This window comes from Cucurbita maxima, unplaced genomic scaffold, assembly GCF_002738345.1.
Source record: "Cucurbita maxima cultivar Rimu unplaced genomic scaffold, Cmax_1.0 Cma_Scf00025, whole genome shotgun sequence".
Classification (NCBI taxonomy): domain Eukaryota; kingdom Viridiplantae; phylum Streptophyta; class Magnoliopsida; order Cucurbitales; family Cucurbitaceae; genus Cucurbita; species Cucurbita maxima.
Window position 1 is genome coordinate 2,945,272 of NW_019272041.1, and position 22,472 is coordinate 2,967,743.

Consider the following 22,472-nt stretch of genomic DNA (forward strand, 5'->3'; position numbering starts at 1 on the left):
CCCAAAAAAAAAAAAAAAAAAGGAAATGCAAGATCCTTCATTTGATAAAGTTCTTTTGGAGTAAAATTACCTTCCGACAGAATGGACAACTGTATCCGTTGATGACAATCCATGAATTGAGATGGTAATAAAAAGAAAGATTGAAGTTAGTTTATTCTCAATCATAGTGAATTCATAACACGTCAAAATTTGAACAAAAAGAAGGTCAGTCTAGGCTTTGAAACACAAATACCTCTCAAACTCATATATCTCAATAGGCTTCGTGGGACGAGGTCCCAACTTAGAAGTCTCTTTGACCTTGAAACCTATTATTAATTTAACAAGTGGCACAGATTGCAGGCAAAGACATCAGTTCAAAAGATTCTACTCCATGATCATAGCTTTTGGTTATAAAAATTGTCATACGAGCAAATCAATCTCGAACTAGTTCAAATAGATAAAAAGAAACTTGTGAATTCCACGTTCTTTTATATTCGTGAGCGTCCAAACAAACTTGCACACCTCAACTATACTATTTTCATAAGACAATTGGAATTCCACATATTTAAGTGAAAAGATTCTAAGATAAACATCTTGCAGCTAATCAACCAAAAAAGTAACTAATAAGAGTAGTTACCAGCAATTTCAAGAGCATATTTGTCTGGGGGAAAATCATTTTTGGGAACCAATGATGCCGAATACCTAGCAAAATACAGCATAAAAGCAAGCCCATTAAGAACATTCCAACTTCCAAGCATCCATGGTCACACTCAACGAGAGTTATGTTACTGAAAGCTCATTCTGAGCGTAGTTGCAATACGAAAGGCCATATTACCGACTTTAAACGAAAAATTAAAAGAAAAAAAAAAAGGGACTAAACTTTTTAAAATTTAGAAATAAAATTGACAGAAAGTTTCATACCCAGAGACAAATATACCAGTACCAAGCCTAAATACCAAGGCAAGAGAAGCGCCCAAGACATCAAAAATCTTGTCCGGTCTGACGCCGAAACGCTTAGGCTCCGGTGGCTTGAAATTGGTCGGAGGAGAAAATGAAGATGAAAACCCTACGTTTTCGTTTTCTTTAGTCCCCACGGAAGTTGAAGAACTCTCAGACGGCCGTGAGGTCGCTCGAATAGAGATTGAGCTTTTCGGGGTTTTAGTGCTCGGAAGTTGTCTTAAGAACAGAGTTGATGACAAATTCAGAGCTCCCGCCATTTTTCCGCTCCAGATTCTGACCTGCTGCTTGTCTCCGGAAGCTGGAAAGGTTAAGCACGTGATTTGCAGGCGTAAATTGAGCAAAAATATATTAAGTTAATAATAGGTGGTCCGAAATCTGACAAGTACTCTAGTTTAGAATTCTTTTCCTATTTATCCTGTGCGTGTGGATCGGATTATTTGCTATCCCTCAACATGAAACTACATATCGTCACTTTCTTTACGTCGCCTGTGCATTTCGAACTACATGTCGTATGTTGCTTGTAAATTGTAATGAAACTAATTTCAATTGGGCCTCTATTATTATCTATCCTCTTACCCAATTTCTATTTTTTTTTTTTTTCATTTTTGACTAACCTTTTTAAAAAACTAATTTCAATTGAAAAAAGAAATCAGATTTACAATTTTTTCTAAACTATTAAACTACTGAAATTCGTAAAAAATGACCAGGAAATTCACGAATAATGGTTGAGTATATTTTCTACTCTATAAGTACACTTTTGCAAATAAAGATTGAAGAGTTAGGGATTACACAAGTATGATATAGAGTTGAGACACCCTCGTCATCCTCAATCCTACAAGAAAAATACTAATATGTCATAAGTAATTCAAATGACTTTAATGCCATTCTATTATTTTTTTTCTCTTTTTTTTCCCCCTAGATTTGTTTTTAATCAAGCATATGAACATGAATTGTGCTTTGAACTACTCTCTGTTAGTGCTCTAAGAGGTTGGGGTGGGAGCCTATTTTCTTTTATATATGTATATATATATATATTAAAAGAACTATCCAAATAGGATTTCCAGCTAAGCATTCACAGGCAGTACGAGTAACTAACACTTCGGCTATAAGGGAAAATGTGAACAAAGTCGGTAAATAAAACAAGAAGAAATGGAACATCCATACGAGTTCTCACCAGGTGGAGTCGGATTGTCATGGCTACGCAATGTCTTACAAGCTGCTTCTAGTCATCTCCAGCCGGATGCGAACCTGCTATTTCGTTCCACCTCAGTTTCCTAGAGCTAACAAGAAGCAAGTTAGATTTTTTAATCCCGAGGTGGGAAATAGTGAGGTAAGGAATGAACTGGTAATAAAAGCCTGAAGCTAGGAACCTGCGTAGGAATGAAGAATTTCCCAGGAGTTCATTGCATTTTGATGTAAACAAGCTAGAAACCTGAAGCTATAATTTTTCAGGAGTTCATTCCTAATAATTTAAAGAATATAGTCTCTGTAGTTTCTAGTTATGATAACCAAAACAAAGATAAGAATAACAAACAGAATAAACAAGCTATGTTGGAGAAAATATAGGGTAGACAGAGGTTTGAGATCACAAATCCCAAATACGGAATTAAAGTCCTCGTTGTATTTCTGTCTCACCTAGTTATGCTGCTGTATCTAAAAACCATTCCATGCTGAAACTGCCAATTCAATGAACAAGGTCAAAATTATATAACAAAAACAACCTATTCCTAAAATCGAAGCTCACATTTGAATTCTGGGCCAGCCAGCACAATTGGAGTAGCAGTTGGTTTTCCAATCCAATGGATATTACAATTATGAGGTATTTCAACTTCATATCATTCCACATTCTTTAGTTTGTTGTAATGGATATAATCCCGCAGAATAAACATGAAGTTCAGTGTATCAGCATTTATCCAACTCCAAGGTTAATGGACATTCTAAACCATTATATCTGAGAGGTAGACCGGGATGAAATATTGAAGCCACTGGCATGTTCAAATCTATAGTATTGAGTTCCATTAGTGCACTATCCATTACCTAATGGAGCTCTATTTATAAGTGAAAGTGACATTTATACACACATATACAATCCATAATATGAGTAAAATGGGAATATACAGCAGAGGTGAATTTCGAGATCGTATGATGGTAATGATGCTGCTATATTTCTTTCCTCTCAACTTCGAGTGAAATCTCATTTCGACGTTGAAATGGAAGAGTAAAGGGTGGATTATACTGCAAACCGCATACATAGAGAGTTAGCAACTATCAAAAAGCAAGCAAAGCATGCATTATGAAAAAACAAAGATATTACTTATCTTGGATAATCATAATACCTGTGCTACCTCCACAAAACTACCCGCTTTAACTTGAAACTCCTGGTCGTTCTTCAAAGCATCCCTTAACCTAGTTTCTCTTCGTTTAACTTCTTCATCAGTGACAAAACCTAATTGAACAATCAATAATAATAATAATAATAGTAAGAAACATAGTTGATTTGCGTAAAAAAATTTGATCGAGGCTCCTGAAAATGTCATCTCACTATCAGCAACATAGAAAGTAATTGTTCAAAGAATTTAGTAAGTAATTGTTCAAAGAATTTGAACTTTTCCAGCAATATGCTTGGAGACTATGAAATGGTGCAATTTTTTCAATGAAGTATTCTACATAGAAAGAGTCGAGTTTCTAGATTAAATAGAAAAGACCTGAAAAGGCTATAACTGCAACAATTTTTCTTGGGACTTCTTGAATCCTAACAGAATTATCTTGGGGCACTGGCAAGTTTGGACCATATTTGGAGGGCATTACAAATGACATCTTCCACTGATCTTTACCATCGACCTGAAAAAACAAGGATGGAACAAAAAATTTACAATTTCAAAATGGAAACACATAAATACCATATTTGAATACGAGAATGAAGGAAAGATGTCTAACTGGTGTCAACATCTGAAGAACTTACATTTTTCGTAATTACAGGGGTTGTCATATCCATTTTTTCCCCATCAGATTTGGTTTGGCTCGTCAAAACAGGTGTTGTCATTTCCATTTTCTCTTTAGCCGTGTTCTAGCATCACGACCAGATTTAATATTGGATGAAAAAGAGAGATCAAGATTAACAAATTTCATCTTGGATGCTCTACCTTACCGAAAAGGTACCCCGCCAAGACATTGAAGGATTGAGATGCGCCATTGAAATCAAATCCACTCTTTCCAGGCATGGTTGTTTCCGCTATAAAGTAAGGCTGCTCAACAGATCATTGCCACAGTTTCTAATTTTTAGAATAAGTCGATATAATGTTTAGCAATGAAGCAATGAGTGTGTACAAAGGTAAATTGAGGAGGTAGAAAATTATACCTCAACCTCCCTTATCTCGTATTCGTCTCTTCGACTTAAGACCTTGAACTTCATAGTCTCGAGATCAGGAACTAGATTAAATCAACACGAATTAATAAACTAAAAATAATAATAAGAGACAGAAATACGAACTACACTACATTAGAGCTAAATCGCAGGACAAAACTCGCACGTGAGAAATTCACAACCTATCACACAGTACAAACAAAAATATAAATACCTGCCATCAAAGCCTCCTCTAAGTTCCGACTCTCGAACCTTTTAGGCAACAAGTATTTTGAAGTTTCTGAAGCCAATTCCAACAAGACTGCAGAACAACCGAAAAAATAGCGGATTAAACAAGAACAACAACTATATCTTCGAGTTCAATCAATTACCAAATAAGATAATGAAACATTACCGCGCTGAGAGAGAGAATATGTTTGGGAAGCGAGAGCAAAAACAAGAGAAACTCGAGCTTCCTGGGAGGAAATGGTCCTTCGCGACTGTGAAGAAGCCACTGCAGTGCTATCCTTGACCGTAGAATCAGCGAAGATGAAGCTTGAAGACGATCGGTGACGAATTCTCGAAGATTGAGGACTTAAAGATCCAAACGAGAGGACGAAATGGTTGCAGTGGAGCATTTTTTCTTCAGCGATTTCAATGTTCTGTTGCAGAGAGTAGAGTTTGTAAGGCCTCGGTGACGGTTGAGCATATTATTTCCCCGCGAATCCAATTCCATGGCGTCGCCACAAGCCACTCTTTAAGATGGGCTGAAATTTCAAGCCTGGGGCTCTCATCTGGGCTGAATCTTGAAAGATAGGCCCAAATCGCAACATCCCAAGTTGGGCTATCCCGTGGGCCGGGCCCAACAAATGGCATATTTTACCTTTTTCAATTTTTTTTTTTTGTTTATTTTCTAAAGTTTATATGGTCCACTTTAGCTCTATTACGCTCTCATTATCTCATTATGTATAACCGTCAATTTTATGGTTTTTAAAACATGTTTATTAGGGTACAATTCAACACTTTTATAAGGAATGTTTCATTCTCCTCTCCAACCAATGTGGAATTTCACAATCTACCTCCTTGAGCCCTAATGTCCTCGTTCACACACTGGTATCTGACTCTAATACCATTTGTAACCACCAAGTCCAACTCATCATAGCAGATTTTATTCATTTTGACCCATTATATATTACCGTCAGCCTCACAATTTTTAAAACACGTCAGTAGGAAGAGATTTTTTACACTATTATAAAGAGTATTTCGTTCTCCACTTCTATCAACATGAAATCTCGTAAATAGGCTTGGAATAGTCCCGAGTAAAGCGCAAACAACACCGAGTCGAACTCGTGGCTTAGATTAAGTCCAACCCAAAATGCTCAAAGGCCTTTGTCAAGCCTATCCTCGTAGGTTAAGACTCAAAAGTTAAGCTTAGCCGATCAAACCCTTTTAAATTCAAGCGGATAGCTTATAACAAATTATTTGATATTTTGAGAATTGTGATCGAGTTAGGTTATGTAAACTTAATCCATATAAGAGTAGAATACCAACCATGCGTTTTGCTGGTACTATATTAGTGTTTTTTTTTTTTGAATTTATAGATATCGGTTATTTCTATTATCATTTGGATTATGTAAATTAAGCTAATTTTGTATATCAATGATAACACGATTATTTAATGTTTGTGTCGACTTATTTTCCCGGGTAATTGATTGAGATACGCGTTGAAGAACAAAAGGGTGGAGAAAGAATTGAAGAAAAACAATCCCGTCGCCTCCAAATCAGAGCCACTCACCGTAGGATTGTCACCCACTGCACCTATTTCGATCTCCATGGCCAATTCTTGAAAGCTTTATTCAAATTCCTCAAGTTTCTGCGAATCATGGCGACAATCTCCACTTCTTTCGCCATTTCACAGAGTTCTCGCTTCTATTTCCACCCTCTCATCACTCTTAAACCCTCAATTTGCTTAAAGCCCTCTCCCGTTACTTTTACGGCCATTCATACGCGGATTTCGCCGCTAGACTGTAGGGCAAGGGGTTCGGTTCCAGTTGTGAGAGCGGGCATTGACATTCCTTCCGATATCAGACCTGGAAGGTCAGTGGAGAGCGACAAATTGCCGTCGGATGTGAGAAAAAGAGCGATGGAGGCTGTGGACGCGTGTGGAGGGAGAGTAACCATTGGAGACGTTGCAAGCAGGGCGGGACTTAAGCTCAATGAAGCTCAGAAGGCTTTGCAGGCTCTAGCTGCTGATACCAATGGCTTTTTAGAGGTATTTGTTGTTAAACTCATAGAGTTGCATGTAAATTTTGGCGCTAACCAAATATAACATTGCATTGGATATGTAAGAGTAGTTCATCTTCCACCGGAGATTACGAAAGGAAAAACTAGTTTTGTTATATCTGTAGACTGTAAATGTAAACTACAGGCATTTTGAAGTTCTTAATTTTGTGACTGCAAAATTTTTCAAGATGTTCTTAACAGGTTTCTGATGAGGGCGACGTTCTCTATGTTTTCCCCAAAGACTATCGTTCAAAGCTTGCAGCTAAATCGTTTTGGATAAAATTTGAACCTCTCATAGAAAAGTCCAAGGTATCGGTCAGGGAATGTTGGGTTTATCACTGAATTTTTGGTCTTAGGGAACAATTTTTGTGTGTTGTAACGGCAGTCTTAACTCAATTTTCAGGCGGCTGCTGAATATCTTGTCAGGGTTTCATTTGGTACGGCACTAATTGCTTCAATCGTTCTTGTATATACTACAATTATTGCTCTTATTTCAAGCAGAAGGTTCGCATTTTATTTTCAATAGTGAATTTTTTTTACAATCCTTGATCATGAATAATATAGAGTACTGGTTTGAGGTAACTTCAAATTATTGACTCAAGTTTAATGATACAGTGAAGAGGATAATCGCGGAAGACGTGGCAGATCATATGATTCAGGATTCACATTCTATTTGAGTCCGACCGATCTTTTCTGGTAATATGTTTTTTCTTTTTCACACAATTGACAACTTTGTTTTAGAGGACTTTTGGCCATTCATCCTGTTTGCCTTGTGTAAGGTACTGGGATCCATATTACTATAGGAGACGTCGACTACAAACAGAAGATAATAAGATGAACTTTATTGAATCTGTATGTGATTAAATGATCTCTAGTCTTTATTACAATCCTGTTCTGCTTTAGCTCAGATTTAAATGTTAACTTTGAAATGGCCTTGTTTTAGATTTTCTCATTTGTTTTCGGCGACGGGGATCCAAATCAAGGAATTGAAGAAGAGAGATGGAAGTTGGTAATATTTGAGGACTGTGTTCAGTGGTCCGTTACTTTCAATATTTTATTTTCTTTTTTTCTTCTTGCCTTTTCCAGTCGAAATTTTTACATGAATCTAATGTCTTAGTTCTCAACGAACTCCCTCGTTCTGAAGGGGTTTTCAGTTTTGTGTTCCTTTTCCTTGCTTTTAACTTTTTCCTCTCTTGGATGACCTTTCTCAGTATGAATTTTTATCACGATTATTGCTCCTCGAAAGACTCCCCTGTTTTATTATGAAGTTACATTTAATGTTTTCAGTTTTCTGTTTATTAGAAAAGAGTTTGTGGGGTCAATTTACATAATAATGTAGGACAAAAAAGAAGCAAAAGTCAGTAAGCCGGTTGCAAAGTTTTTGACATGGATGCTAATTTCGTAATCTTTCTAGATCATCACTGTTCACTTTTTTGTTAATATTGGCTTCATTTTTGCCCCATTGTCATGCTTATATTGAGTTAAGGAGAAACTTTCTTTGCATTATCATCGACCATGTACCACTAAGTCAATCTCAGCCTTTTTTTTTTCTTTTTGCACTTTTCTGTAACATAAAGCTAGTTATAATTGTTATCTAAGAGTAGTTTGTAGACATCATATGTATATCTAACTATTGATATCAGTTAACATTTTGAGCTATACTTGCAGATTGGGCAATACATCACCTCCAACGGTGGTGTTGTAACTGCTGAAGAGCTTGCACCTTATCTGGATGTGACAGAGGGGAACACAGTAAGTTAATGTTAGACTTTATACATTGTTCTTTGGCAGGCGTCAAAGAAGGCTTAAAGCCCCTGCAGAGGTTTTCCCAACATCTGCACTTTCTACCTTTACCCAAATAAAAAGAGTCCTCTCCTTTATAATGTTGCTAAGACTGATAATTGATTTCCAAGGGCTTTTCAACGTTGACAAAGAACAACAGCACAAAATCCAATTCTCAGGAACAACACCATAGTAGCTGATTATAATACTATGCCGTGGAGCTGTCTACATGCTAGGTCCTTAGACTCCTTACTGTTAAAATTCCTCAAGATTTTGTCTATATCCTTTTAAACCCTGCTGGAAGTTTTAAGGATAGAGTAGAAGTAGTTGGATTAATTGGTTGAGGTGCTCCAATTCCGATCACCCTTCAGCATGCTTCCACTTATTAAGGTTGCAAGAGTCCAAAGCAGTCATGCAGAATATCTTAAGATTTGGGATTTCTCAAAAGAGGGGAGATCCAAGTACTGAGGGACCAGTCACCAACTTCTCACTTGAAATCATCAGTCACTTCTTTCACGTTTGATAATGTCAGTCAATACCAACCATAATGAACTTAGCAAAATTGACCTTAAGAATTGGTGCCTTCTCAATGATGTGAATAATTTGGTCATGGTTGCCAACCATCATTGATTGGTGGCTATTTGACATTTTGATGGGTAGAATCAACTCATATTTTATTGTAATTCAAATCTAATTTTTCTATTTGACTTTGTTTCATCCTCTTGTGATTGCAGGATGATGAATCATACATTTTGCCAGTTCTTTTACGTTTTGATGGCCAACCTGAGATTGATGAAGAGGTATGTTTAACGAGGTATGAAATGCTTGAATGGGTACAAATAGCTCTAGTTACCCATATTTGAGGTCAATAATATATGAACATAAGTCAGTTTCTACCTTGAGCCTTGAAGTGGTATGCTAATACAAAGCTATGTAATGAATCAATGATATGGTTTTATTGAAAATGAAGAATGAAATAGTACTGCATGATGTGAATTTAGACATTTTGTTCTAATTCTATATTAAATTAAAGTTAGCCCTAAAAGCTTAAGCTATTAATGTTGGATGAAATTTTATTATTTGATAGAATATTTTTGGAGAGTAGTTGCCAGTAAAAAAGGATTTGTTGGAAGTGTGCAAGGTGCAATATCAGCTTCACAATCATGGCTGGGTAGAAACAATAAGCTAAATTTTGAGGGAAAACAAAAAGGGTTTTGAACATGTTAGGGGTAACCTTATTGTTAGTATAAATATGTAAAATCTATAAAATTTGGTGTTTATAATGTACTTTTAATATTCTCTATGGGAAACTTTCATAACTTTATGTATTTTTTCCTAAAGTGTTGCCTATCCTCTTCTGCGCTCTGTTTATTGACATGTCACTTTGATTTCTATAAAACATATATATGAAATATTCACTAAAAGTTATTTATTTATAGGGAAATATTCTATATCGATTTCCCTCCCTTCAGCGCACAGCTTCTTCTCAGCGGAGTGGAAGGAAGGAGTATGTGGGTAGAAAATGGGCTGACTGGGTTGGAGGGATTGAGAAATTTTTCAAAGAGAAGAAATGGGTCTTCAGGTACCGTGGTTAAGTTTCTTCGTCTTGTTTGGGAGTATAATTTAAATTTACTTAATGACCAGGACTTTTTTTTGTCTGCAGTAAAACAAGTTATTCAGAGAGAGCAATGGCCATTGGATTGGGAGGGCTTAATCTGTTTGGTGTTATAGTCCTTGGAGCCATGTTGAAGTATGGATATTTAGACTGGATTGTTTCGGTCACGGTTTCTGAAAAATCTAATAATTTTCCCCAATTCCATTTTTGAAGGGATGTTGCCGTTAAACCAAGTGGACTTATCAAATTTGTATCGGATATATTTCCTCTACTGCAGGTTTGGTTTGTTGTAACTTCAAAATTCAGAAATTTCTTTAACGCCATTTATTTACTTGGGTAAAAAAAAAAGTTGTCCAATGATTTTATTCTTTTTTATAATTATGAGAAAACTATGCAGATATATGCTGGTTCTTTCTTCGCAATTCCATTGGTCCGGTGGTTCATTACCCAGAAGAGAAATGCTGAAATAGGAAAAAGAAACCAAGCAAGGCAAAAGCTTGCCCAAGCCCTTGAATTGCCAGATGTGTCACTCAGGCGCAAGGTAAGTAATATTTATATCACCAAAAGAAGTTTGCTCCTCAGTAGATCTGATCATCTGTTTTAGGAGCGGATTGGTGCCAGATTTAAGAAGAAAGTACCATATGAACAAAGCTCTATTTTGTTTCTTTTTCTCCTCCCCAGTGTTCTGTTTTAGCGTCATTTTAGTACTCTGATGATGTCTATTTCAATTCCTGCTTCTTAATCTCTTACCTCTGCAGCAATTTTGTTTCATCAGAGAATCTAATTCTTTGTACAATCTTATCAGCTCCTCAGTGCCCGAGACATGGCCCAAAGAACTGTGATTGGTCAGGATCGAATTGTATATAGTACTGATCGAGACTTAATCGAACAAAATTATGAGCTCCAAGAATGGGAAAGGAAATTCCGAGAGATTGAAAAGTCAGATTAGAGGACTGGCCAATTGGTAGGGTATTGTATCTCACTCTTTAATCACTGAATTGTCATAGAGCTTGCGAAGCTGTATTTTCTGTTTATGTGCACTTACCGTAATGATCAGGCTATAAGGATGAAATTAATATTTCTGTCCATAATTTTTACATAATGCAACGGCTATTAGACTGCAAATTTTTCTTCATTGATAATTTTACTACTGACGGGTAGATAGGTTTGGTGATTTATCTGTCAGGAGAATTATACCCCGAAGGTGTAAAATGAAAGGAGAGAAACTTCCTTGACTTCATAGTCCAAAAACTTGCTTAGTTAGGTCTTTGTTTTGACTTTTGGAAATACTCAGACTACTTTTTTTTTTGGAGCAGGTAGACTTCATAGAATAGGCAGAGAACCAACAATACGATTAGATGAAAAATAAAAGAACAGACTATACGATTAGATGAAAAATGAAAGAAGAGAAGAATATAATTGGGCTCATTTTTAGAGCATAACTCAACTAGTTAAGACATACTTTTGATCTCTAGGTTAGAAGTTTGAATCTCCCCACCCCACGTTTTGTTGAATTAAAAAATAATTCCTAAAATGTTGTGAAGTCTTGTGAATGTTTGCTATGACCAACATTGAGATTGAGATGAAGTGTTATATAATTCAAACACGTACTCTAGGAAGAAGGGAGGGAACATGAAGAGACTGGATAGTTAATATAACTTAGTTTCAAATCTTTTTTTACTTCAAAATAGATGTGAGTTAAGAATACACAAAGGGTACACAAGTAATACGACCTAAGAGTTTTTTTTTTTGCAACTAAATGTAGTAGGGTTAGCCAGTGATCTGGTGCAAATAGTGTAGAGGTTCAGACAAGTTGACCCTTCGACCTCTTGAATAGTCCAAGAGCTTGCACTGCCCTGTTAATTTGTTTACTACAGCTCAGTAAACCCTCTTTATATGAAGGAGCACATCAGTGTCTGATCTTAATTTTATCTCACTAGTTTATTTCTTTTGTAGATCCATGATTTCAAGGTCTCGACAACATCCCATGCTCACAAAATCACTGAGATTTGATCAAGCTGTTGATTAGCTCGCAGGGTATGTGGTTCGCTTTTAATTTTGGTTGGTGAACTTGAACCTCCGTTGTGGGAGACTGCTGAAGACTGACTCTGCTTCATAAAAAGTTCTCTTTTTTAGGATTAGACTGCATAATAATTATATACTACGTTAAAAAAATGATGGGGGCAGGCTGGGAGAATTGGTCGTTCTTATCCTCTTTTATCCTTTTAACGCTGTAAAATTAAATGATCCAAATTGAAAATATAGCACAGAATAATTTGCATTACTTGTTTGGCTTCCACATTCAACAGAAGAATCTGTAAATTGATAGCAGACTGTCCTTTGGCTGTGCGTTTTCTAAAACGATGTTCCCAAAACTTAGCTTGGAGTTAGAAAGCAAATAAATTCAAGTCGAAGTAGAATTACGGTATTTATAAGCTTAAAGGTTGGTTTTAGGCAGGACAGTAAAAAAACTGACAAAAACCAACAAACCGAACCAAAGTTCACCACTCGGGTTGGTTCTTTTAGACCATGTTTGATATGTTCGTTTATTGTTCAGTAGAAAACCAATTTCACGGTTCAATTCTCAAGCTTATACTTAAAAAAGAGAATCAAATGCATAAATTGTTATAGTTTCTCATTCTACCAAATTGATCGTCGTTGTAATTGACGTGTACTCGCTTTTAGATCAGAGGCTTAAATCTTAACCCACCCAGGACTAATTTGCCAAAATTCTTTCAATCATCTAAGTTATCTAACTCCCTCTATTTCATAAACTAGAACCCAAGTCATTGCAACTATGCCACTGCTAAAATCCCAATAACCCAGATCCTCTATTATCGATGATCAAATATAATGCACAAAAGCTTGTAACTCCAAACTCAAGCAAATAAAATATGATTAGAATCTCATGAAGAAACACAAATGTTCCATGTCAAAAAGACAACGTTTTTCCCATTGGAAATACATTCTCATTTATCATCCTAAGCCACCAGTTTTTACCTCTTCAATCCATGAATGTGTAGCTTTCAAGCGGCTAATAAATTCATTCTTCCGTTGGTCTTTGCCCCAAAACTGAAATGTCCTCGTACCGTTTCTGCACAATTGTAAGACCGTCATATATCAAAATAGAGTTGGGAACGAGTTCAGAAAGCTATTGATCAAAACAAAAATTGTTTAGTAGCATCTTGTGCGGGAAGACATCTCTTTCAAAGCAAGATTGTAGTAGAACAAGGATGGATATTATAGATCAACATATAATTGGAGGAAAACAAAGAAAACAAATAAAATATGGCGATGATTGCAAATTACATTTATATAATTTGCCTAGCATGTAAATCCCACCCTTAATCTTAAGAACAGTTTTATGTACCCTTAATTTATGTTTTTCCTCCCAATTTACCTATCTGCTAAGCAGGACATCCGTAAGTAAGAATGAGAAGTCATAAATGCTATCTACTTTGCCACTGTGTTTGGCAACTCTAACAGCCCTTCTTCACCAACTAGCAGCAACTTTAATGGACGTCATGGAAAAAATAGACGTTCCATTTCAGATTTTTTCTTTTAGTTCAACATGTGGGAGTGAGGATTCTAACATCTAACCATTTGATTGAGGATATAATACCTTAACCATTTAATTATGCTTAGGTTGGCTCCTTTAAGACCTTTTAGATTCAAACCAACTTGGGAAAATGTTTTTAGTGACTCAGCGTTATTCATTACTGACAGCTCACTTAACATACAACATACAAGTAAAAGGAACCAACCCACTTAACAAACAAGTAAAAAGCAGCAATCAAAAGTCTAAGTGCTTATAAAAAAATTGTTTTTGAACCATGAGGACATTGAATAGACAGACTGCGTAGGTGTGGTTTATAATTATCCCACGAAAATTCTAATACAGCCTCAACCTTGTAAAAGACTTTCCAAAACTTAAGAACACAAAGAACGATTTTTAAAAATAAGGAAGAACGAAAACACAACAGATGAAATCTGAAATAAGTACTGCTTTATTGTCATTTCCAAATTCAATCTGTACCGAATAATGAATGGCATTTGAACAAATCTGACAAGTCCAAATAGCTTGCTTGTGTTAAAAAAAATATGAGAGTTTCATATGCATCTTGATGCATTACACCTGGAAGTCATTTTAAACCAGATGATGCAATAGAAGAGATCATGAAAATGCAAAGGTTCTGCAATGCCATAATCTTCAACACAATAACCACAAATAGAAGCTGAAACTTAGATAATTTGAAGCGGATAACAGAAAATGGGAGCCAAAACATCCAGAATAAAAAATCAAGCATTCTGGATTTGGAGAACACAATAAAAGCCAAAATGATAGTCTATGTGAAATGTGTAAATAAAAAAACAAAGTAAATCATGTATGTGGGTAGCTTCCATACCCCGACATTGTTGTACTCCCAGAGCTTGTGAACTCCATAATCCACAGCCTGCACCAATGGAAATCCAAGCATTAAGGTAAAAATAAGATACCATAAACTTAAAGTAACAACACAAACCCAAGCAACTCATAAGTCCCACACTACAATTTAAGATGCTCAGGCCCATTACATATTAATGCATAGAACAAACGAAGAAACGTCCTTATGTTGTTTTTTTTTTTTTGGTTACCACTTCCACTTTTTATTATCGTGTAAAATTTAAATAAATAAAAAATGGAAGTCCTTTTCTATTGTAAGCAGACTAAATAATGGCCGAATTCCGCATTTCCATACATGAAGAAAACATACTAAGTTACTTTACATAAATTAAGAATCTGCACCATAAATTAAGAATCTGCACACAATCGTGAAAGCAATTCATAATTATATTTTGAATCAATCGTGTAACCGGACTTTTCAATTGATGCCAGAAACCAATATATGAATCCTCTACTCCTAATCAATTCTCCTTGTGCAGATAAACCATAAATTTCAATACAGTTCCACCCACTTCTTCTCGCCGGCGGCCACACATGAACAAGCTGTTCGTTGAATTTTTTTCATGGATCAGCGAGAACATGACCAGTCAATCAGGCAGTTTAGTACCAATATTTAGTAATTTGCAAAAAACTAGATCCTCAGATCAAACGCGGAAACGAAATTAACGAATTGAAAATCCAAAAGAAAAGAAAATAATAACATAACAGACATAAATTAGCATAAAATGAGGTACACAACATTACCCGTTCCCCGACGAAAGCACCGGCGATGATGAAGGTAACGTAAACAGAATTACGGCGCATAATCACTCTGTACAGACCTTCGAAAAGGCCTCCGCTTCTTGGAGCTGCTGAATTCATTGTCGATGTTTCTTTGCCTTCTGATCTAAGCGTTAGGGTTAGCAAAATCTTCTAGCGCCTTTGGTTGAGAGAAGATGGGAATGGAGTTGCTTGATTTCTCGAAGGCGAACTGTAAGGAACTTGACCGCAATGGGCCGGTTTGAATTTCTAGAATAACCGTTATCGGTCTTGTTGAACCGCTTCGGTTTAGTAGAATACTCCTCCTCCTAATGTCGTCTTTGGAATAACCCATAAAAAAATGTTTTTCTTGAACCAAATTAATTTTCTAATAAATACTTTTAAAATTTATTAATTTAAAATGTGTTTATTATAATTTATTTTATGTGATTTTAAAAAATAATAAATCTAAAGTATATAGAACTATATCAAAATATTACCATTAAAAGAAGGTTAGAACAAGTGGTGTCCAAGTTGCCAAAAAAAATAATAAAAAAAAGTACAAAAATGTCATCATCACGGTTGAATTTCAAATTCTTAAAAGTTACCTTTCAATTCGATACCTTTTTTTAATAGATACTTGCATTATTGCACTATTGACCCGTGATCCCGAGCACTTATTTGTTATCCACAATGGTATGAGCCCACTTTGAGCATAAGGGCTCATACCAATAAAAATGTATTCATTACTTATAAATTCATTATATCATTTCCTAAATTAGTCTAGGTGGGACTTCCTTCCAATAATCCTCCCCTCGAACAAAGTACACTTCCCAGAGCGTGGCTCTGATACCATGTTAAGAATCACGACTCTCAACAATGGTATGATATTGTCCACTTTGAGCATAAGCTCTTCTGGCTTTACTTTGAGTTTTCCCAAAATGCCAATGATCATCCTCTCAATTAGCCAATGTGAGACTCTCTCCCAACAATCCTCAACAACTTGTGTTAGATTTTTAAAAAAAACTCGGGTTGAGTTAAATATTTTAAAATCGAAAATTTGATTCTATTGGTAGGTTATCGATCAACTAACTTGAAAATATGATTATAATCCAACCCAACTCAACCCTACTTACCATTCCCTAAATTAACCGATATGGGACTTTCATCATCCAACACCTCCCCTCGAACAAAGCGCGCCTCCCCTTAATCGAGGCTCGACTCCTTTGGAGTCTTAGTCATTTTTGACTGCCTTCGTACCTTCGAGGAGGCTTGACTCCTTTTGGAGTCCTTTGTTCGACATTTAAGGATTTGCCAATCTATTGACACGGCTAAGTTTAGGGCATGACTCTGATACCATGTTAGACGAACACAACTCTCCACAATGGTATGATATTGTCCACTTTGAGCATAAGCTCTCATGGCTTTGCTTTGGGCTTCCCCAAAAGGCCTCATACCAATGGAGAGTGTATTCTTAGATTATAAACCCATGACCATTCCCTAAATTAAGATATGGGACTTTCATCATCCAACAGGAAGAACTTTGTTAATATTCGAAAATTTTAATAAAATCTTAGATATAGTTTCTTATTTTAAATCCTATCAATTTTATATCATAGTGATTTTTTTTTAATGTAATTTAATTTAATATGCAATATTATTAGATCATACATATTTTCAATTTCCAATTTCAATAGAGCCGTGAAATCATTGTCTTGCTTCATTAAAGCGTTAAATCTCTGTAAGCCGACGACACGTTGAGGAGAGAACCCGCGGCGGCGCGTACTTATCCCTTCGCCGGCCATTAAAGTCGAGTTCCAGAATCTCCGGCTGCGTGGAGCTAGGGCTTGATAATCTTCCTGCTTTGCCGGCGATTTGGGAAAGGAATACCATTCTTGTGATGGAGCTTTGGGATGGCCGATTCGAGCTCAAGGAGACTGCAAAGCTTGAAGGTCACACTGATCGGGTATGGAGTCTGGCCTGGAATCCCGCCACCGGAACTGAAGGAATTCCACTTGTTTTTGCGTCCTGCAGCGGCGATAAAACCGTTCGTATCTGGGAGCAAAGTCCTTCCTCTGGTTCGTGGAATTGCAAGGTTCTATTTCATCTGTAAATTTGTATTAAATGGATTATTATTAGAGTAGTTCTTGTGGTATTGGATTTTAACCTGGATGGAATCACTTTAGTTTAGTGGAAATTGTTCATTGAGTTGGCAGTTCTTTTACTATGACGTTTTCACGAAATATTTGGATTAGATGACTAATCGAACCAACTCAAGTTTGCATCTAAGGAAGTGCCTCATCTTCCAAGAATTCGTTCTGTTTATTTTGCAGTTTTATATGTCGGTGATTGACATTAGGAGCTGGAATGCTAATGTAGTGTTGTTTACAGGCAGTTTTGGAAGAAACGCATACTAGAACTGTTAGGTCATGCTCTTGGTCACCGAACGGAAAGTTATTGGCTACTGCAAGCTTTGATGCCACCACAGCTATGTGGGAGAACATCGGGGGTGACTATGAATGCGTTTCCACTCTAGAGGTAGTGCTGCCTATCAAGTATTATATGCATTGTCACTATTCATTGCAAGATTTTCTCCTGATGATGTATATGAATACTGCTACCTGCCATTTTATTCTCCTTGTCTTATCCAAGTATCAGTACATTGAAAAAAACTGTCTCGTTGGTTGACTTTTAGGGTCATGAGAATGAGGTCAAAAGTGTATCTTGGAATGCTTCTGGTTCTCTACTTGCAACGTGCAGTCGAGATAGAACTGTTTGGATTTGGGAAGTATTGCCAGGCAACGAGTATGAGTGTGTTTCCGTGTTGCAAGGACACACACAAGATGTAAAAATGGTTCAGTGGCACCCAACCCTGGATCTTTTATTCTCATGTAGCTATGATAACACTATCAAGGTACCTAACTCTTAGATGCCTTTGAAGACTATTTCAGTTACTTTTTTTCGTATGCCTTTGGAAATTACTTTGGATTTGCACAGGTGATATTAATTTATGATGATGAAACCACTTCAGGTTTGGGCAGGCGATGATGACAATGATGATTGGCGCTGTGTTCAGACTATAGATGAATCTAACAAGTACATAACTATTTCGTTTTTCTACCATGTTTTCCTACAAATCTATCATAATTTCCACAGGGCAGTTAACTTCAGTATAACTAGATTGAACTTGATTATGATTCGGATTTTCTTCTCAGTGGTCACTCTTCTACTGTTTGGGCCCTTTCTTTCAATGCAACTGGAGACAAAATGGTCACCTGTAGGTAGGCTGTGTGTGTGGCAGCAATAAAATTTCAAATTTTCTTGGAAATTCAAATTACCCATTTCTTCATTCATTTGGAGTTAATAAGAAATGATTTCAAACCAAGTTTTAAATTATTCCATTGGGTGGATCTAATTTGACCATGGTCTAGTTTTGCAGTGATGACCTCACCCTTAAAATATGGGAAACAGATGAGACAAGGTTGCATTCTGGGGATGGCTATTCACCATGGTGAGGGATGCAAAAATATCTTCTTCTTCTTCATCATTGTAATTATTATAATATGGCTTTGGAGTAATGAAACTTATTGATCTGATAAGTTTCGATGCAAGGTGCAATGTGATATGTTTTTTTATTTTTTATTGTTAGTATATATTGGTTGGTAGGTTTTTTGTGCTTAAAGTACAAGCATTGGCTTGGTAGGGTAAGAAATATTCATAATATATATCATTTTTTCTAAATGACACGGTCTCCTTTGATTAAAACCTTGTAATCAAAGGAGTTAAAAAGGAATCCTTGTTTAGTGAAGATTTTGCTTCTACAACAAAATTAATGATATCACCCAGCAATATTTGTGTGCCATGTTTTTTACTTATTATTTGGGTGGGATTGTGGGTGATATAAACATATAACAAGAGGGACTAATTTACAGAAAGATAAACATATGAATGTCTTGATGTATATGCATGTTCATGAATAATGCAGGAGTAAAGTACTTCATGTGCATCTAAATACACAGACAACGTGATAATGTTTCGGTGGGTGGGGTCTAATAACTCCCTTTTTTCATTCCTCAATGAAATTTGCTCCTATTTCCAAAGGAAATAATTCTTTTTTTTCTGCAGTTATACTTAAATGGGTTTATTAACTCCCTTTAGTTTCTTCTGTTGTTCAACTTGTACCATGTCACATGCTTCTGTTGCCACCCATTCATAGATGTTTCGGATCAATTTAGTGTGAGAGGCATACTCAAAGAGTTGGTTCTTTAATGGGACCATCTTATTTGTAGCTTTGTTTATCTCCAATTATTATGGTACATCTGTTATTCTGTAACCATGCTGATAGTTCTTTTATCCGGTTTTGTTAGGAGGCATACTTGTACGCTTTCTGGAAATCATGATCGAACAATCTTCTCTGTTCATTGGTCAAGGTAATATTACACTATTTGTGTAAGGCTTTCATTTAAGGTATATGAAAGATTTTTGTTTCTCTTGTGCTACCGTGTCTAAAGACGATTACTCCAGTAGTTAGCAAGAAATTAAGGTGTTCGGAAATTTGGTCATAGTATTATAATGGTAGAGTGCTTAGTTTAATTTATTCTCCATTTTGGAGCCTCTTGACAGCCTGAATAAGACAAACTTTCATTTTTTTCAGTGATAATTCAGTTTCTTACAAGAAAAGAAAAGACAAGAAAATCATTTTTCAATGTATCCGTAACTCAGTTGATGAGTAGCTTTATTTACCTATATAATGCTACCTTTTCTCCCCAATTAAAATTATCAAGAGAAGAGAAGGCTCCCTTCCACTAATAAACACTTAATTCATTTCATCAAGAATAGATACATGAGACATTATCAAAAACCAAAGGGTTACCAAAATCATCGTATATTGGAAGTCTTGATGAAAAGTGTTTTCTCAGAAAAAAAAAAAGAAAAAAAAAGTGCCCCACATGTACTTCACCTCAAGGAATCGGCTTAGCTGTAAATACAACTGAACTAGACCAAATCCCCATGAGTTCAAAATATCTTACTGTGCCTCCTATTTATGTTATTAATTATCATAAAAGTTTCTTAACTAGTCAAACATGGTAAGAGTTACGTTGACAACCAAATGTAAAAGTAGGTGGTTGTCTTGTGAGAATAGTTGTAATGTGCGCAAGTTGACCTTGAAAATCATAGATATTAAAAGAAAGTTTATCGCACGTACTCACTGCAGGAAATTCACTTAGTAATAATCTGTATTGTCACCAACAAATTTTAATTGGGTAACGTATTAGGGTTTATTCTATGTAACTTTTATATTACCTGTGCTTTGCAGTGTTTCTTTTGCATCTTATAGTGTAATTTCTATTTAACCATACATCTATGTGGCTGATCATTTTTGCACGTGAATGTGACAGAAACGGCATAATTGCCAGTGGAGCAGCTGACGATGCTATTCGTTTGTTTGTGGAGAATCAAGAGAAAATGGTAATGGAGGCTTGCCTCCCCTTGTTATTAGCATTTGCTTGCATCTGTACTATAATGTATCTAGACATGTGTATTACGATATCATTATTTCGTATCTTTTGAAAATTTTTTGTCATGGTTCGGTGCAGCTTAGTATGATTGTTGGACTGTTGTTACTATGTTTGTTCTTTTAAAAATATTAATGTGGGGCCTACAACCTCTTAAAAGGAAGTAAAGACATGTTAATTATTGAGATAGGCTCATGTTAGCGTCATTTAAATATGCTATTAGTTCCAAGATACAAAATATTATGGAACTTTCAAGTGAAATGAAACAATATTGACCACTCCCTTTTCATCGCAGGTTGATGGATCTTCATTTCAGTTGCTATATAAGAAGGAGAAGGCCCACAACATGGATGTAAATTCAGTGCAATGGAGCCCAGGGGTAAGGCTCTTATTTCAACCTGCAGAATGTTTTACACTAACTATCATTTAAAGTTATTAGCTCATGTCTGGAATTTAACTATAGTCATCTATGGACTTCGAGTAATCGCATTTGATTTCGTGGTGCTACTTTTTGTTGACTCAAATCCTATAGTAGCCACCATCTTGCAGCACCACCTATTTAAGATATCAAATGTTGTAGAGTTAAACAGTTGTTGAGATACACACGAGCTAGTTTAAACGAGTAAAAAACATTGAAAATTTTGTTGACTTCCGAATTGCCCTTACCGTCATCGGTCCAAGTGAAAGTTCAAAGACCTCAGGTTTATAGACCCCTTTGCCTTGAGCTGTTAACTTGTCTTTTTGCTGGTCTGTGATATTTCAAATGATTTATTGCACCTATTATCTCTACTACATACGAGATGCCACACATTTTTCCCAATCGTCGTTTTGGTTTAAATACGAAGTTCTATGGTTCTAACCTTTTCAATCCAACTTCTGTCAGGAGAAGAGGCTTCTTGCTTCAGCGAGCGACGACGGTACAATAAAGATATGGGAGCTGGTTTCTGTTAGCTAATCCCTGAATTAACTTTTCAAATCATGTTTGTCACAGCATTTTTATATGAGTAACCAAAGAGGATCATGAATTATGTGAATTTCCAGCTAGTAGAAAAGTACCCATAATTTTGTGAACTTGTGTTTTGGGCCACTGATCTATTAATGTCTTCGTTATAAAATTTTTAATGGTATTGTTGAGTCTTGTTTACTATTTATGCTTTTAAAGTTATTGAAAATTCCTCTCATAGAAATGCCTGTGTTTGTTTTTGTATTTTGATTGTCCAATCAAGTATTGTGAAATTCTTCAAAAGTACCTTTTTTTATGATCTAAAGTCGCTTTTTTTTCTTTTTTTTTCTTTTTTTTTTCCTATAAAAGTTATTCCAAGCCCACTTTGAATGCTTGGTTGTGATTTAGCTATCCAAGTTGTTATTGGAGAGAATCTTATATCCAAGAATTTGATATTGGGATATTTGACTTGATTATCCAAAGCTTTAAATTACTATTTTTTCTTTCGGGAAAAAATTATAAATATATTCTAAATTATTATTTAAAGTTAAATTACAAAATTTAGTTTTTAAAATTCTAAATTTGTGTTTTTTTGATCTCTAAACTTTAAATAATTATTATAAGTTCAATATTTAAAAGTGGGTTTTCATAAATTTTTAATTCTACGTTTAATATATATGGATGAAAAATTAACAAGAATTTAAATTTTATGTTGATAGAACTTTCCTAAATTAAAAGTTTTAAAACTAAATTTATAATTTTCAAACTCGATTAAACAAATAAACAAATTTAACCATGTTTAATTAAAATTACCATTTTAGGATATTTAAACTCAAAACACAAAATTACACGTGGCCAAGTTTTAGTAA

General features: G+C 35.6%; 5 protein-coding genes across 8 annotated transcripts in view; 2 read left to right on the forward strand and 3 right to left on the reverse strand.

Moving 5' to 3' along the window:
- The window catches only part of LOC111498741, a 3,766-nt gene extending 2,458 nt beyond the window's left edge, over window positions 1-1,308 (reverse strand). For both annotated transcript variants that reach the window (XM_023150096.1, XM_023150097.1), the window contains exons 1-4: window positions 901-1,308; window positions 617-681; window positions 233-305; window positions 71-89 (exon numbers count right to left, since the gene is read on the reverse strand). In XM_023150096.1, the coding sequence (XP_023005864.1) occupies window positions 71-89; window positions 233-305; window positions 617-681; window positions 901-1,196 (453 nt within the window). In that variant the 5' untranslated portion in view covers window positions 1,197-1,308. The remainder of the gene's footprint in view (window positions 1-70; window positions 90-232; window positions 306-616; window positions 682-900) is intronic.
- Window positions 1,309-2,823: 1,515 nt separating this feature from the next.
- LOC111498783 (heme-binding-like protein At3g10130, chloroplastic) lies at window positions 2,824-4,991 on the reverse strand. Its single transcript, XM_023150154.1, has 8 exons — window positions 4,698-4,991; window positions 4,518-4,604; window positions 4,298-4,368; window positions 4,083-4,184; window positions 3,902-4,006; window positions 3,645-3,780; window positions 3,276-3,385; window positions 2,824-3,174 (listed from the first exon to the last, which is right to left on the reverse strand). Exons 1-8 carry the CDS (start codon window positions 4,918-4,920, stop codon window positions 3,100-3,102), a joined length of 909 nt encoding a protein of 302 aa, XP_023005922.1. The 5' UTR covers window positions 4,921-4,991; the 3' UTR covers window positions 2,824-3,099.
- Window positions 4,992-5,974: 983 nt separating this feature from the next.
- LOC111498707 (uncharacterized protein At5g03900, chloroplastic-like) lies at window positions 5,975-12,261 on the forward strand. 2 transcript variants are annotated; one of them, XM_023150046.1, is made up of 14 exons: window positions 5,975-6,554; window positions 6,767-6,874; window positions 6,969-7,069; window positions 7,181-7,261; window positions 7,345-7,417; window positions 7,509-7,574; window positions 8,234-8,317; window positions 9,082-9,147; window positions 9,787-9,929; window positions 10,011-10,097; window positions 10,176-10,239; window positions 10,360-10,503; window positions 10,768-10,931; window positions 11,919-12,261. In XM_023150046.1, the coding sequence occupies exons 1-13, from the start codon at window positions 6,165-6,167 to the stop codon at window positions 10,909-10,911; spliced, it is 1,551 nt and encodes a 516-aa protein (XP_023005814.1). In that variant the 5' UTR covers window positions 5,975-6,164; the 3' UTR covers window positions 10,912-10,931; window positions 11,919-12,261. The 2 variants fall into 2 exon arrangements, with proteins under 2 accessions (XP_023005814.1, XP_023005813.1); XM_023150045.1 differs by having other exon boundaries at window positions 5,976-6,554; window positions 10,768-10,926.
- Window positions 12,262-12,831: 570 nt separating this feature from the next.
- On the reverse strand, window positions 12,832-15,413 carry LOC111498782 (cytochrome b-c1 complex subunit 9-like). The gene is made up of 3 exons (XM_023150153.1): window positions 15,151-15,413; window positions 14,369-14,416; window positions 12,832-13,056 (listed from the first exon to the last, which is right to left on the reverse strand). The coding sequence occupies exons 1-3, from the start codon at window positions 15,265-15,267 to the stop codon at window positions 13,006-13,008; spliced, it is 216 nt and encodes a 71-aa protein (XP_023005921.1). The 5' UTR covers window positions 15,268-15,413; the 3' UTR covers window positions 12,832-13,005.
- A 1,410-nt stretch (window positions 15,414-16,823) lies between these two features.
- On the forward strand, window positions 16,824-21,807 carry LOC111498732 (protein CIA1-like). 2 transcript variants are annotated; one of them, XM_023150086.1, is made up of 10 exons: window positions 16,824-17,239; window positions 17,536-17,682; window positions 17,840-18,058; window positions 18,176-18,240; window positions 18,360-18,425; window positions 18,584-18,655; window positions 19,512-19,574; window positions 20,544-20,613; window positions 20,956-21,039; window positions 21,544-21,807. In XM_023150086.1, the coding sequence occupies exons 1-10, from the start codon at window positions 17,045-17,047 to the stop codon at window positions 21,613-21,615; spliced, it is 1,053 nt and encodes a 350-aa protein (XP_023005854.1). In that variant the 5' UTR covers window positions 16,824-17,044; the 3' UTR covers window positions 21,616-21,807. The 2 variants fall into 2 exon arrangements, 1 of the variants encoding a protein (XP_023005854.1); XR_002720860.1 differs by lacking the exon at window positions 21,544-21,807 and having other exon boundaries at window positions 18,576-18,655; window positions 20,956-21,045.
- The last annotated feature ends 665 nt before the right edge of the window (window positions 21,808-22,472 follow it).

What these genes read in the sequence shown, in the direction of transcription:
- LOC111498783 (XM_023150154.1), bottom strand. Translation starts at nt 4,920, where the DNA reads ATGCTCCACTGCAACCATTTCGTCCTCTCGTTTGGATCTTTAAGTCCT. An exon ending in CCCCTGTAATTACGAAAAAT is followed by an intron (nt 3,781 to 3,901) that starts GTAAGTTCTTCA and finishes TTGTTTTTTCAG; the next exon opens with GTCGATGGTAAAGATCAGTG. An exon ending in TGCAGTTATAGCCTTTTCAG is followed by an intron (nt 3,386 to 3,644) that starts GTCTTTTCTATT and finishes TTGTTCAATTAG; the next exon opens with GTTTTGTCACTGATGAAGAA.
- LOC111498707 (XM_023150046.1), top strand. Translation starts at nt 6,165, where the DNA reads ATGGCGACAATCTCCACTTCTTTCGCCATTTCACAGAGTTCTCGCTTC. An exon ending in AGTCCGACCGATCTTTTCTG is followed by an intron (nt 7,262 to 7,344) that starts GTAATATGTTTT and finishes GCCTTGTGTAAG; the next exon opens with GTACTGGGATCCATATTACT. An exon ending in AACCTGAGATTGATGAAGAG is followed by an intron (nt 9,148 to 9,786) that starts GTATGTTTAACG and finishes ATTTATTTATAG; the next exon opens with GGAAATATTCTATATCGATT.
- LOC111498782 (XM_023150153.1), bottom strand. Translation starts at nt 15,267, where the DNA reads ATGAATTCAGCAGCTCCAAGAAGCGGAGGCCTTTTCGAAGGTCTGTAC. An exon ending in GTGCTTTCGTCGGGGAACGG is followed by an intron (nt 14,417 to 15,150) that starts GTAATGTTGTGT and finishes CCATTGGTGCAG; the next exon opens with GCTGTGGATTATGGAGTTCA. An exon ending in GGGAGTACAACAATGTCGGG is followed by an intron (nt 13,057 to 14,368) that starts GTATGGAAGCTA and finishes ACAATTGTGCAG; the next exon opens with AAACGGTACGAGGACATTTC.
- LOC111498732 (XM_023150086.1), top strand. Translation starts at nt 17,045, where the DNA reads ATGGAGCTTTGGGATGGCCGATTCGAGCTCAAGGAGACTGCAAAGCTT. An exon ending in CTGGTTCGTGGAATTGCAAG is followed by an intron (nt 17,240 to 17,535) that starts GTTCTATTTCAT and finishes TGTTGTTTACAG; the next exon opens with GCAGTTTTGGAAGAAACGCA. An exon ending in ACTATAGATGAATCTAACAA is followed by an intron (nt 18,241 to 18,359) that starts GTACATAACTAT and finishes TTTTCTTCTCAG; the next exon opens with TGGTCACTCTTCTACTGTTT.